The following is a 14,754-nucleotide window of genomic DNA, read 5'->3' on the forward strand; positions in this document are numbered from 1 at the left end:
CCTCCCAACCCCACTAGGGGACAAGGGTGTAAAGAAAGTGGATGGCAGGATGGATGGACATTTATTCCATTAGAATTGTAACCTCTTGAATGTTTGAGATTTTTCATCTCCCATCTTCATATTTCTATAATTTTACTCTGATACATTCCCCTCCATATATTCTTCAATAAATCAAACCAACCTATCCATATACATATATCTTATAGAGAAGTATAGTTTTGAAATGGCAAACTTTACCCAGTGATTCATAAACATTTTGTCACACTGATGTTTTTCTTCCCAAAATCAGGAACTGAAACTGCTGATCAGCAAGATTAAAAAGTCATGTCTCCTACGCCTTCGCAACACTGGTATTTCTATATACAAAAAAAAAAGAAAAAAAAAAGTGTTACTTTTTTACCAGAAATGATTCATTGTCAGCTTTATTTTTTTGAAGAACATTGTGTTTTAACTCCTGGCTATATCCGGATGTTATGAAAAAAAAAAAAATATATATATTTTTTAATTTGTGTTATTTTATATTTTTAAGTGAGCAGGAAACACTGCAGATTTCTCACAAAAAGCTGTGCTAGAGATTGAAATCAACACCGTCATCAGAACAGATGCTTCTCTTGGGTCATTGCTTATGTTTCTCCATCTTACTATTATTTTAGAACAAAGCTTTATGTTCAAACCACCAAACTGTTCAAACATCTCGTCACATTTCCTGATGAGCAGTTGCTACATCATGTGCTACATCTCGGCAGTTCATGGCTGCTACTTCCTTCCTACAATTCTATGAAAAAAGCAAGGCTGTAAGAAGTAATCTTTTTTTTTTTTCATGTTATGTTAGAAATATTGAAAGTCTTGAATTTGGTGGGTGTTTGGCACAGTTATTAGACTTAAAAATGTTAGAACCTGTTGAAGATCAAGCCATTGTTATGTCCTGATTTAACAAACATTAAACCTTTCTTCATCAGTAGTAAAACATTAAAGTTCCCAAAAAGCTGATTTAGCTAGAAACGTCACTTTTAAAGGAAGTCATTATGGTAAACCTAAAGAATCATACCTTCTTATGAGTTTTAAAAAAATCACAACATAAAATAACTAAAAAAAGAGTTAGCCCTTAAATAATCAGTGAAATTATATCCTGGTTATATTTTAGGTTTAGAAAAGTGGTGAAAGTAACATCTCTATATGTGATTCTCACAATATTACTTTAGCTAAAGTTTTATAAAATAACAACAGCATCCAAAATCAAGCCAACTTGACCTTACCAGTCCAGCTCTGTAGATATCCGCCTGTGGCCAAGACCCAAAATGGAGTCACAGAAAATTTGTTTGCGACTTTGACTTTTGACAGTAACAAAATAAGAGGGGGCTGTACCTTGGCAAACGGATGTTCTTAAAAGCCTGCGTGTGTGTGTGTGTGTGTTTCTGTAGACTCCTGAGGAGAGATATGACACATGACTTTGATTAACATTTTTTCCCAACCTCAATGCAAACTACCCTGCATGTTTTAGCTGTTCCCCTGCTTCAACACATCCCATTCAGATGACTGAAATTCAGCAAAGCCCTGTCAATCAGCCATCAATTGAAATCACGTGTGCTGAAGCAGGGGAATACCTAAAACTAAAAAGGAAGTGTGCATTGAGAACCAGTGCTAAAAAGAAATCGACCGTAAAACATTGATTCAATGACATCTTTTTAAAATTAGTTAATTGGCTAGAATTGGATTATTGTTTGATTGATCCACCATCAGTCATTGACCTTAACTAAAAATCTACTTTTATGACCATAATTCAATGTTGACTCAACATCGGTTGCTATGTGGGGAACCACACTGAAAATAGTAGTGTGGGTGCCTTACATTATTCTCAGTGAAAGAAGCCTATATTTATGTGACTGAAGGCATTGATAAGAAGTTTAAAGATATCTTAAAAGCTTAGCTAGTCATGGGGACTACAAACAAACACTACAAATAACAGGTAAATGATTAAAGAGTTAAAAAGAGAGTGCAGATTTTACTGCAGTAGATTTTCAAACCGAGTGATGCATCGTGTTCGAGCCACATGCTTCTACATCTGCTCCCTGTTTTCCCAGAAGACCAGAGCTAGCTGTTAATGCCCTAAAGCCACTTTAGAAGTATCATGTTGACTAACAGTCTGCTAATGCAACCAGTTACACTGCAGTAAGATTGGAAAATGACTGCATTTTCCAGTCATTTTCCATGATTGAGAAATGGTCATGGACTTAAGGACTCTTATGAAATATATGAATTAATTTCTTACAGTGCCTTGAAAGAGGATGGTTACATTTCACTAAGGTTACAGAGATGATGTTTAAGCAAAGGTTTGGCAGCCCATGGAAAACTGCAATTTTAACATAGAAATGACTGGCATTTTTGTCAAGTTTATTTGTATAGCACATTTCAGCAGCAAGGCGTGCTCTACATCATAAAAACACAAAACTTCGAATCATAGAACACACAGTCAACAATGGAAATATTACATTTTGTCAAGTACTATTGTTACTCATCAGAATGTCTAATGTTTTATTTATAATGTTTCAAAAGCAACTCTAAACAGGTGGGTTTTTAGTTTAGATTTAAAGGAACTCAGTGTTTCAGCTGTTTTACAATTTACTAGAAGTTTGTGGTGGAGAGAAGCTGAATACTGCTTCTCCACGTTTGCTTCTGGTTCTGGGGATGCAGAGCAGACTTCTGAGACCTGACAGCAGATCAACAACAGCAGATCTTAAATGTATTGTGGTGCTAATCTGCCCAGTGATTTATAAACTACAATTCAGCTTGACTTAAAGCAGAATTCACAATTTCATCAAGGGGGTTCTTTCTCAGGTATCAGGTTAATATGTTACACAAATTTAGTTAATAAGAGAATATATATTCAACCACTTAATATGGAATTTGTTGATTACTAACAATAGATTTTTTCAAAGAAATATAGTACTAAAAATAATAGTTATTCTAATAGCAGATCAGTAAACAAAATCCCTCAAAAATAATATAACGTTATATTTAAATCACTCAGACTATGCCAGCACAAAAATAAAATAAATAAATGTCCCAAAATTTCAGTTGGTGTTAATCAAAATAATGTCCACAATAGAGACCCATAGCTTCAAAAAAAAAAAGTCCTGAAAATTTTGCCCCGTTTCAGTCCAAAGTCCCACTCCAAAATTAAAAATCCAAAATGACAAAATCCCCCCCAAAAAGATGAGAAAAAATAATGGTACCACCAAAAATCAGCAAAAAGAAAAATAAATTCCAGATCTCACCTGGAGTGTCTTTCTTCCCCCTCGGTGGCATTCTCTTGCACCAGGCAACGTTTCCTGGGTGCAAGGCTGCGATCCAGTTTCCAAGCGCACAATCTGTGGTGCTGGGGCAAAATCTGACTGCTGTTTGTCTTTTCTTTAATTTTTTACTTGTTTTAAATATCCATTACAATAATCCTCCCCCTATACAGATGTGATGGTGTGTGTCTCCCTCTCTGACTGCGCCGCTGTGTGCCCACGCACCTTTTTATTTGGTTATCACAGCCACACCTAGAACCAGCATGATGCTGCCCAAAAATCAGTTTTAAACAGTGGAAACTTAGGAAATTTCAACAATCAAATGACTGAAACCATCCTAAAAAAAACAGCATACTTTTTAATTTATTTAATCAAAAGAAAACAAANAAAAAAACAGCATACTTTTTAATTTATTTAATCAAAAGAAAACAAATATGGTGGTTATGTTACAAAAAGTATCTTAAAGTCCATTCTCTGAGCTAAAGGGAGCCAGTGGAAGGACTTTAGAATTGGGGTGATGTGCTCCATCTTCCTGGTTTTAGTGAGAACGCCAGCAGCAGCGTGAGAGCCAATAAATTCAATTTGCTCTGGAACCAGACAATCTCTAACATGTGGCAGATTTAAAATGACAGAGCAACAACATAAGAATAACACAGCTTAAAATCAGCAAAATATTAAACAAGCATGCTACAGAAAGGGAATTTATAATTAGTTTGAAATGCCTAATTCAACCCAGAAAATGGAAGGGTCTCTTTTTGAGTCAAACGTCAGTTGGGTCAAAGCAATGCCCAAAAATCCAAAAATTGATGGAAAATGGAGAAAAAACCTTGTTCTTTTAATGCAGGCGTGAGGAAGCTGGTGTCCCAGCTGGAGATTCTCAGAAGAACCTCTGAGGAAAGTATTCTTCTCACTGAGGAATTGAGAGACAGGTCAAGAGACTTGTCACATCTCTATGGGAACGCAGAAATGCGGGGTACACAGACCACTTTCTAGAAGTTCTCCATTGAACACTTCAAAGGTTTTGTAATAAATCTTCTTCTTCCTGGCCAGCAAGTTAGAAGAAAAAAGCTCAGTGTGTAAGTTTGTGTTTGACTCTAATGACGAGACTTGGAGCAAAGGGCTTTCCTTGGTCATTCATAGTCATTCATTCATTATGGACATTAATGTTGGGGATGTCTGTAGTGCTTCAGCATGTTTAGCATTGTGAGGTTGTTTTAGGTTTGAATAGCTTCGGTGATAGGTCAAGTAATTTGAGCACAACTTGGACAGAACAGTATAATCTTTTCCATCATCCTATTAGATTTTTAAAAGAAAAATTAAACCCCCAGTGGGTCAAGAGAATATGGCTTTGTCATCCATGGCTGTTGTCTTTGGAGGTCACTTGTGTGGCAGATTTACAGGCGTACCAGAAACGAACAAACATGTAAAAACTAAATTATAAATAAAATTTTAAATGTGATTAATTGCATTATTTTAATTATTTAAATTTTTAACACAGTAACACATTTGATTAATCAAATTTAATGCATTCCCAGCCCTAATGGTAGTAGAATTCCCCAAAAGGTTTTGGAATAAATTCATTGATATCACCATGCTAAGTAATTCTCTGCAGTGATTTTATCCAGCCAATCCAAAATAGTCAAATTTAATGTTTTCCTAGTCTTTTTTTTTAAGTTGTAGTTAATGGTTGTCAGGTGGTTGTAGTGCAAATTTTGTGTGAATCTGGCATCTTTTCTATAGCCTGTTAAGAAGTGGAGAAGCTTCCAGCATAGCATCATACCCTTTCTTGGAAATACACACAACTGGGACATTTGAATCTTGAACACAAAAGGAATTAGAGATAGAAACCTGTATGTCCCAGCTTGGATTGGCTAAGGATGATTCTGAGGCTGGTTTGAAAGTTGTGTTTAACTGTTAGTTGCAGCAATGGTGCTCTGCCTTCTCCCAGTGCTATCTAGAAACAACCAATCAGAGGCAGGAGGCTGGTTTTAGCGCTGTCAATCGCAATCTCGTGTGGCGCTGCTCATCCTGCCTCCCCCTCACTATGTGCTGTGCTGCAACTAGCATAGCACAGAGCTATGCAGATTCAAGCTGTGAATGCTCAGTCTAGTTAACATAGCTACCAATCATGGCGGATAAACAGTTTTCCTGTGTTCATTTGTTTCTCCACATTTAGCAGTGAGTGAATGAAGTTGATTAACAACACTAAAACCCTCCTCCTGGTTCAATCTAATTTTTTGTCATGGGGCCCAAGATTGCTGGTGGTGCCCCTGAGGTATCATTGAGCAGAAGATGTGGATTTTGGCTTCAGCAGGCAGCTAAATTTCTCACTTGAGTAGTACTTGTTCTAACTGAATAAGTACTACTTGTTCAAAATATTGAATGAGTAGTTCAAAACATTGCTTGTTGTTTCAAACTACTTGTTTAAAACATTCCAAAACATGTATGCAACATTTTGTAATGTTGCATAACAAAACTAAAGTTCAGTCTTCAGGAAAGACTACCACTGCTTTATTTTGAGAAAGCGTTGTTACATAAAATGTTACATATTAACAATATTTTTTGCTTGAATTAGATTTTGGTTGTAATCTTATTTTTCTCTTACTTTGTTTGTTGTCAACAGGTGGCCAAGACTCCTGCCAATCCTAAATGCAGAAAAGGTAGCCAAGAAGATTATTCATGCTGTCCTCACAGACCAAGTCTACCTTCTACTGCCTAAAAGCATGTATTTCATCACTGCTCTGAAGAAGTGAGTTTATGCTGTTCCCTCTTACACTAGAAGCAAATATTCTGCTCTAATTAGTCCTATAAAGTCTAAGAAAAAACAGATCTAGAAAAATAAAGCTACAAGCAGCATTTCCCTTGCAGCTTAGGGTAATAATAATAATAATAATAATAATAATAATAATAATAATAAAGTCAGGTTTTCAAAAACATAGATATAAGAGAGAGAAAAAGACAAGAGTGTCTATTTGTAACACAGTTTTCTCCAAGAGAGGTGAATAGACTGTGTGAGATTATCAACCATTTAGCATAGTTAGCTACAGACTACTGTTTGCCTCCATAGCATTTAATGGATTAAGGAAAAGAAATACCAAGATATTCATATATTTAACTTGTCCCTTGTACCTTTTACCACACTTGACAACAGGTGAGTCGGTCAGCAGCAGCTCTAATCCCCAATACCAACATGAACCTTTTACCCCCGTCCCAGTGAAAAAAGTGAGCAACTCTGTATCCAATGACAACCTAGTTAGCATCATTCCAGGGAATCTGTATGGATTTCTCTATGTCTTTGCTCTTTTTACAATTACACAACAAAAACAATATATTTGTTGCTGACAGAAATTCAAACAATCTTTATAAAATGATAAAAAAACAGCCTCCTGTCTGGACTGCAGCCAGTCCACACAGTTTCACCTTGGCTTGCGTTTAAATTACAGATATCTGTTGCCACGTCCCTCCTGACCCGTCCTCTCCTAAGAGAAATTATAGCTGCATTATGTAACTTTTATAAAAAATATTTTTTTACATATTTGTTGAAACTGTCATTGTGTTGTGACAGTATGACATGAGAGATAATTTGTGAAAAAATTATTTCCTCTGCCTTCTCCCAGTGCTATCTAGAAACAACCAATCAGAGGCAGGAGGCGGGTTTTAGCGCTGTCAATCACAATGTCATGTGACTCCCCCTTGCTCTGTGCTGTGCTGCAACTAGCATAGCACAGAGCTATGCAGATTCAAGCTGTGAATACTCAGTCTAGTTAACATAGCTACCAATCATGGCGGATAAACAGTTTTCCTGTGTTCATTTGTTTCTCCACATTTAGCAGTGAGTGAATGAAGTTGATTAACAACACTAAAACCCTCCTCCTGGTTCAATCTTAATTTTTTGTCATGGGGCCCAAGATTGCTGGTGGTGCCCCTGATGCCTAGAGACTGGTTGTTACACACCTGCGTCCACGGGAATGGTTGGAACACCTGAATTTAATGTTTAGAATGGGTATTTATAGCAAACTCTTACACAGCAATTTTTCACTACAAGAGTTTCCTAAGTTTAAATCCTGGGAGTGTACAGTTCAGTCTTCTTCTTGTGTATATGAGTTTCTAAGGTTGTCAATCGGTTTCCTCAACCTAAAGACTTGTCCTTAGGTTATGGTGGATTCAAAATTATTCATCTGTGTTTGTGTGTAATAATTCCATATCTGTTTTTGGCAGTAGGATTAAAAGGCAACCTCTCTAAGTTACACCCTTCTTCTGTTTTTACTACTGGTTAGAAGCACCAACATACCAAAGTACTTTGGTAAAAGTCTAAGATTTTCCCAGGTTCACACAAATACAATTTCTGGCTAATATTATTAAAGAAAAAGGCTGCCAGACTGTCCATGTCCAAACAAACAAACAAACAAAACAAAAAAAAAAAAAAAAAAAGGTGAAGAGGCTCTGCTAAATGTTGGTTATGAAATATATCGGTTAAAAAGTAGATTTTCCCCACATGTGACCAGGATAACACTTCAAAGGCACAGGCAACTTCCCTCTTGTTTCCTCATTTCTATGAAAAGTGATTATTTCTTATTGTAAAGATTTTGTGTCTCTTGAAAACACTTTGACTGTCACATCTTTTCTTTTACATGGAAGCTATTGTATTTAGGCTTCTAACAATGTTTTGTATTCTCTTGCCTTTGTTTCCTCACTCTTTGAATACGGTCATTGTTGTTGAGGTTTATTAGTCATTCAAAAGCTGCTAACAAGCATTGATTTGGGAAGGAACAAGCATAATTCTAACATAACAAATAATTGACTACAAATGCTATTTGTAGAACCTTTTTCAAATAAAAATAGCTTGTGTGAATCCTAACAAACTGCCAATTGGTTTTTGCCCTGAAACATCACATTGGACATGTGGTGTATCTGTCTGTGTACAAAAAACCCTAATCATAACCTAGTACAAACTATGTTTTCACATTAGCCAGTAAAAAAACTAAAGTTAGGCACACAGGATAAACGGTTCAATTTCCCCATAGTTTGGGACATTCAAACCTGTATTTTCCTTTTTATACCATGTCTGTTTTTGAGATCATAAGGTTTACTTTTTTTTTTCTTTATTTTTAAATTACTGCTGCTCTCTGATGTGGTTACATACAATACCTACTCAGGTTAATCTGGAGCTTCTTGCTGCAATCCTTTCATGGAGGATATATAAATGTATTTATAAAGATCCTTCTGGTTTATTCAGTTTCTTCTGTTTGTCTACATACACATCTTCTAAAGAACGTCACTTTTGTTTAGTCAATGCACAAAATATTTTCCTAAATGGCTTGAGGGTCATTAAGATATTTATTGGTAATTGTGAGACTGGTCTCACAATTGGTAATTGGTAATTGTAACATTCCCATACATAATATTTTTTTCCAGTCTCTTTCTCATTGTCAGGGCAAGAATATCATATGAAGTAGTGAGGCCTGCAGAGTTTTTGATGTTATCCTGGATTATTTAGGGTGAATTTACTCTAAATAAAGTGTTTAGTCCACTTTAATCCAACTCCATTTTGTTTGCCTAGAAATCCGGTTCATTTGGGGAGGTGTGAATGCGCAATCAAACTCAGATGTCAAATCTTTCTTTTTTTAAAGACCAAGAGAAATCCTTCTACTGCTAAAATATCATGCCACTTAGCTTTTTTCATGAACAAGGTAACTACCTTGTTCAGCACTCAGTGTTTTCTTCAGTGGTTCTTCGTATGTGGATGTGCCATAACTTTCTCCAGTTGAACTAAACTGAAGTTATCTTTGCACCTAAAGAGGAACAATCTAGAGATGGCACACATCTTTAGTTATTACAGCTGGAAACAAAAGATCAGGCCTGAAATCTGGGTGTAGTAATGAACTCTGACCTGAACCTTCAGAATCACATAAGGTCAGTTACAAAGTCAGCCTTCTATCAGTTGAAGAACATCTCCAGGATTAAAGGACGTATGTCCCAGTAGGATCTAGAGAAACTCATCCATGCGTTTATCTTTAGTCACATTGATTACTGCAACAGCATCTTCACTGCCAGGTCTACCTAACAAATCAATCCTCCAGCTGCAGCTGATCCAGAACGCTGAACGCTGCTGCTGATGTTCTCACTAAAACCAGGAAGATGGAGCACATAACACCACTTTTAAAGTCCCTACACTGGCTCCCTGTAGCTCAGAGAATAGACTTTAAAATACTGTTAGTCTATAAATCACTGAACGGTTTAGCACCACAATATATTAAAGATCTGTGGCCTCATGTTTAAAACTGTGCGCAGCTTTTGCACAAAAAATTGGCGTACGGACAAATTTATAAAAGTGCGGCACAAAAAAAAAATGTACAAAGCCGTGCGAAAGCACATACCTGTGCACTTTTCCTTTATAAATCCCAATTTGCAGGACATAGAGCTGGTTCACCCTGTCACCACCCATAACTAGATATGTAAATTAATATAAATACCCAGAAGGCTGCCACCACGTGTCCTAGTAGCCATGGAAACAGCTCTTGCTTGCAGCAGTATTAGTATTTATGATAACTACATATTTTATTTAAAAGGTGCTTTCAGGGTACATGAGGTCACCTCACTAAAAAATAAAAGTTATACATTTCAAAGACAAAATTCCAAATAGAAAAAAAAGAAAATAAATAGATCTAAGTGGAAATGCCTGCTTGAACAGCAGAGCATTTAAAGAAAGACAGCATCCCAGAGAGTGAGAAGTGTGGACATTTATTCTAAATAAAGAAATTATGTGTTTACGTATGTGTTTATATTGTTTACATTTAAACAATAAAAGATTAAAAGCATGAAAAAACATTGGGTTTGATGCTTCTTTGTTGAAATATCAGTGAATGGAGTCAGGTTTCAGTATATTTATATTTAGAGTTTTGACGCTTTGTAGTTTATTGTCCACAGAAAAAGTTTGTGTGGCTGCTGCACATTTACACAGCAGGTGAAAAGTTTTCATGCCATGTTCAATTTTATACATTCTGACTTTTGCGTAAAATATGGCATTTACATTTTTTTGTGCCTATGTATGCTTTATACATGAGGCGCCTGTTGTATCAACCTGCATCCTCAGACCCAGAACCAAACGTGGAGACGCAGCATTCAGCCTCTATAAAGCCTCAAATCTGGAACAAACTTCCAGAAAATTGCAAAACAGCTGTTTTGTTGTGTTGTAATGCTTTTAATCTACACTAAAACCCCACCTGTTTAGAGTTACTTTTGAAACATTATCAACGAAACAATAAACATTCTGATGTGTAATGATGGTACTTGACAAATTGTAATGCCTTAATTATTATACTTTGTATTTTTGTGTTTTTATGATATAAAGCACTTTGGACTGCGTTGTTTCTGAAATGTGCTACTCAAACGGTTTGGTTATTTGATGCAGTTCAGCAAGGATGCAAACTGCACAAGCAGAACATGTAACAAATGTTGCAATTTTGGTCCCCAATTGAGCTGAGCCTACCAGACTATCAGCTGTGAAAACACACTTAGTTATCTCCTGGGTGAGTCCTCATTCAGGGACTGGGAGGTCAGTTCACTGGATAGGTTTTCGTACTAACTGATTTCATTGACTTAATTTCTTAGATTTTTAAGATTTCTGTTAAAAACCTAAGAAATTAAGGTTTTTAACAGTAATCTTAAAAATCTGCTTTTTAAGATTTTTTAGGGGTTTTTTTGACTTGCAGGTTTTGTTTAACAGATTCCTGGTTCTATAGATTTGCCACTAATTGGAGATATGTTTGACTTTTGACTTTAAATAAAAAATGTAATCACTATATTTACAATGTAATTAACAGTGGCAGTTATGTTTTCACAGAGCACCAAGTTGGTTTGGATAGCTTTTTTCATCTAGAACAAAAAAAAGCAATCATCAACTGAAAACTATCTTTCGATTTCTCAGGAAATCTTTCAGATATTGAAATTTGTTTTGCCATCTGAAGCATTTGTAACCAAAACGTAAAATTTGAAGAAATCTGTAAGGGATGAAATACTTTTTCTTGACTCTGTGTATTGTGGGGAATTGAATCCAGTGCTTTAACATCCACAATCTTTCAGCACTCTAATAATTTCTTTGTATTTCTCTTAACAGCATCCTGCCCATGAAGCAGGGCATTCTGCTGGGTCAGTACCTGGGAGCCTTTAATCTTATGGACACGTTCAGGGGACGCTCCAAAAAGCAAGAGTGAGAGAGCTGTCAGTTAGAAGATGATTTAAATGGAGATATTAAAACATTGAAGACATCTCTGTGAAGTTTCTTCATATTTAATTTGAAAACATTTAATTGTACACAGAAAATGAATACCAGTTGTGTAAAGGACTACCTTTTAAATAAATTAATGTTCATTATTTAGCTTAATGTTTTGAGTTCCTTGAACAAAAAGTCTGTTGTTATTGAAGTTATATGTCTGATTTGTTTCTGATTTAAGCACAATGTTTTATATAATAATCTTGTTCTTACTGACAATATATTATGGTTAATTTAGTTCCTTATTCTATATCTTAATTTTTTTTTCTTTGTGTGAACCTGGATACCCTGATCTCTTGTCACTTTCACAAAATTAACTTGTTAATCCTGCATTAATTCACATTCTTTAATCTTTTTAGCAATTAATTGAACAGATTCCCAAACTTTTTGGATATCATCAGTTTGTAATTTCTATCTCTGTTTCAACTGTTTCTACAGGGGCTAATCTCCTGTTTCTTACAAAGTTTATCTCACTCCTGTCCTCCTTCTCTCTTCCCACTCTGTGCTTCTCTGGTGCTGCAGCACAGCAGGCACTCAGACCCCAGGGAGAACCTCAAAATCATTTTACTGCTGTTGACAACACAGCATAGAGAAATATCATTTTACATATGACTTCATGACTAAAGCAACACTCAACTGCTATAAACAAATAAAAACATGAGCAGTGATAAACACAAAAGCATCAAAAACATAAAAAATGTCACCATGTTTAGCCTCGTACTGTTGAATCCTATTTTCATCATTTGGCAGCCCAAATAAAAATATTTATAACTCATTTATCAGCTCATTTCATTTCTTAAAAACAATTAATTATGCATGACTAATTCACAGCAATCCTGTGATTAATCAGATGAAAATTTTTTATTTTGCTTTTTTTTTTTGTTCTTTCATTTCCTTACTATTGTTATTTTTATTGTTTTTCTACAAGCCTTTGCGCAGCCTTGCTTTATGGGCTGTGGCCCAGAGCTCCACCCCGGTCAGGATATGTCACTTTTTATCCTGTAAAGAAAAGAAATGGTGATGTCTGCACGATAATGCGCGCTCCATAGAGCAAAGCGGAAATGTAGTTGTCTGTTGACAAATACACAATGCCCCCTTGTGGCATAAGCTGGTTTCAAATCAGCAGTCAGGAAAAATCATTTCTGAAATGCTCTAGGAGCCTCATTTATAAAAGAGTGTGCAGTTTTCAAACCAAAACTTGGCGTACGGTCAAATTTAGATGCTAATGTCCGCCCAGTCGCCACCACGTGAAACAGCAACCATGGCAACATCCTTGTTTGTAGCAGTAAGAGTATTTATATTTTATCTAAAATGTGCTTTCAGGGCTCATAAGGTCACCTCACAAAAACAAAAATAATACATTTTAAGAAATAAAAAATCCAAATGAAAAAAACAAAGAGATCGTGCAGCAGAGCGTTCAGCCAGGATTTAAAGACAGACAGAGAGTCAGAGAGTCCATTTAGTGGGAATGTGGACGTTTATTCTAAATAGTAGAATCATGTGCAGAAGTCGTACATTTACAGAATAGAGATTCTTTCTCTCCATAAAGGCTCATTCACAAAGCGGGCGGCTCGACTGAAAGATGACTGAAGTTCCACCGGTACCGGTACCTCATGGCTCCTTCTTTAAGTTCTGCTCGGAGCTCCAGGATGCTCAGTCCTGGAAATCTAAACACCAATAAACCATCATCAACATTTCCCAGCAGATCAATATGATCTCTGAACACACACTCCCTCTGAATCCTTCTATTGGATTGTCTACACACCTTGATCACCTTAAAAGTAATCAAACCTGTTTGGAGTTAATCTGCTGATCCAACCATGTTTTCTTTTTTAGTGAGAATTAAATTACCCATGCATTCAGACCAATGCGTTACATCTTTATGAGACCAAAACTGGGGAAATGTACTATTAACATTCAAGGAAAGTTTTCACATCCTTTTATTTTTATTTTCTTTTTTTTTGTGTTCGTGGTGAGCCCATAGGAAGAACTTCACCAGGAACGAGAGGGTAGCCTCCCTCCGCCTATGGGTGGGGGGTTGGATTCTGACCGTTGTTTGTGCTTACAGGCTGAACAACAGTTCAGATTACCCCCACCCTTCTTGGAGTCCTTAGAGGGGGTACTGGAGAGTGCCCCTCCTGGGGACTCCCTTGTTCTGCTGGGGAATTTCAACGCTTACATGGGCAATGACAGTGAGACCTGGGGGGGCGTGGTTGGGAGGAACGGCCCCCCCGATCTGAACTCGAGTGGTGTTCTGTTGTTGGACTTCTGTGCTCGTCACGGAGTGTCCATAGCGAACGCCATGTTCAGGCATAAGGGTGTTCATATGTGCACTTGACACCAGAACACCCTAGGCTGCAGTTCGATGATCGACTTTGTCACCTTATCATTGGATCTGCAGCCGTATGTCTTGGACACTCGGGTGAAGAGAGGTGTGGAGCTGTCCACTGACCACTACCTGGTGGTGAGTTGGCTTCGGTGGTGGGGGAGGATGCCAGTCAGACCTGGCAGGCCCAAACGTGTAGTGAGGGTCTGCTGGGAACGTCTGGCGGAGTCCCCTGTGAGACGGAGCTTTAACTCCTATCTCTGGAAGAACTTCTAACACATTCCGGGGGAGGTGGAGGACATTGAGTCTGAGTGGACCATTGCTGAGGCAGCTTATTGGAGGTGCGGCCGCAAGGTTGTTGGTGCCTGTCACGGCGGCAACCCTTGAACCCGTTGGTGGACACCTTCGGTGAGGGATGCTGTCAGGCTGAAGAAGGAGTCCTATCGGACCTTTTTTGCCTGTGGGACTCCAGAAGCAGCTGATGGGTACCGGCAGGCGAAGCGACATGCGGCTCGGGTGGTCGCTAAGGCAAAAACTCGGGCATGGGAGGAGTTTGGAGAGGGCATGGAGAAAGACTTCTGTACGGCTTCGAGGTGATTCTGGTCCACCATCCGGCATCTCAGGAGAGAGAATTAGTATAGCACCAACACTGTTTATAGTGGGGATAGTTTGCTGCTGACCTTGACCGGGACGTTGTGGGCCGGTGGGCAGAATACTTCAAAGACCTCCTCAATCCCACCAACATGCCTTCCATTGAGGAAGCTGAGCCTGGGGACTTTGGGTCGGGCTCTCCAATCTCTAGGGACGAGGATGCAGAGGTGGTTAAAGAGCTCCTCGGTGGCAGAGCCCCGGGGGTGGATGATATC

General features: G+C 37.6%; 1 protein-coding gene across 1 annotated transcript in view; it reads left to right on the forward strand.

Annotated features, from left to right (window-relative positions):
* The window catches only part of LOC103130805 (short chain dehydrogenase/reductase family 16C member 5), a 35,784-nt gene extending 23,447 nt beyond the window's left edge, over positions 1-12,337 (forward strand). Inside the window, exons 6-7 of the mRNA XM_007542310.2 lie at positions 5,914-6,039; positions 11,407-12,337. Of these exons, the coding sequence (XP_007542372.1) occupies positions 5,914-6,039; positions 11,407-11,503 (223 nt within the window). The 3' untranslated portion in view covers positions 11,504-12,337. The remainder of the gene's footprint in view (positions 1-5,913; positions 6,040-11,406) is intronic.
* The last annotated feature ends 2,417 nt before the right edge of the window (positions 12,338-14,754 follow it).

Source organism: Poecilia formosa, unplaced genomic scaffold (genome assembly GCF_000485575.1).
Source record: "Poecilia formosa unplaced genomic scaffold, Poecilia_formosa-5.1.2 Scaffold678, whole genome shotgun sequence".
NCBI classification, from domain to species: domain Eukaryota; kingdom Metazoa; phylum Chordata; class Actinopteri; order Cyprinodontiformes; family Poeciliidae; genus Poecilia; species Poecilia formosa.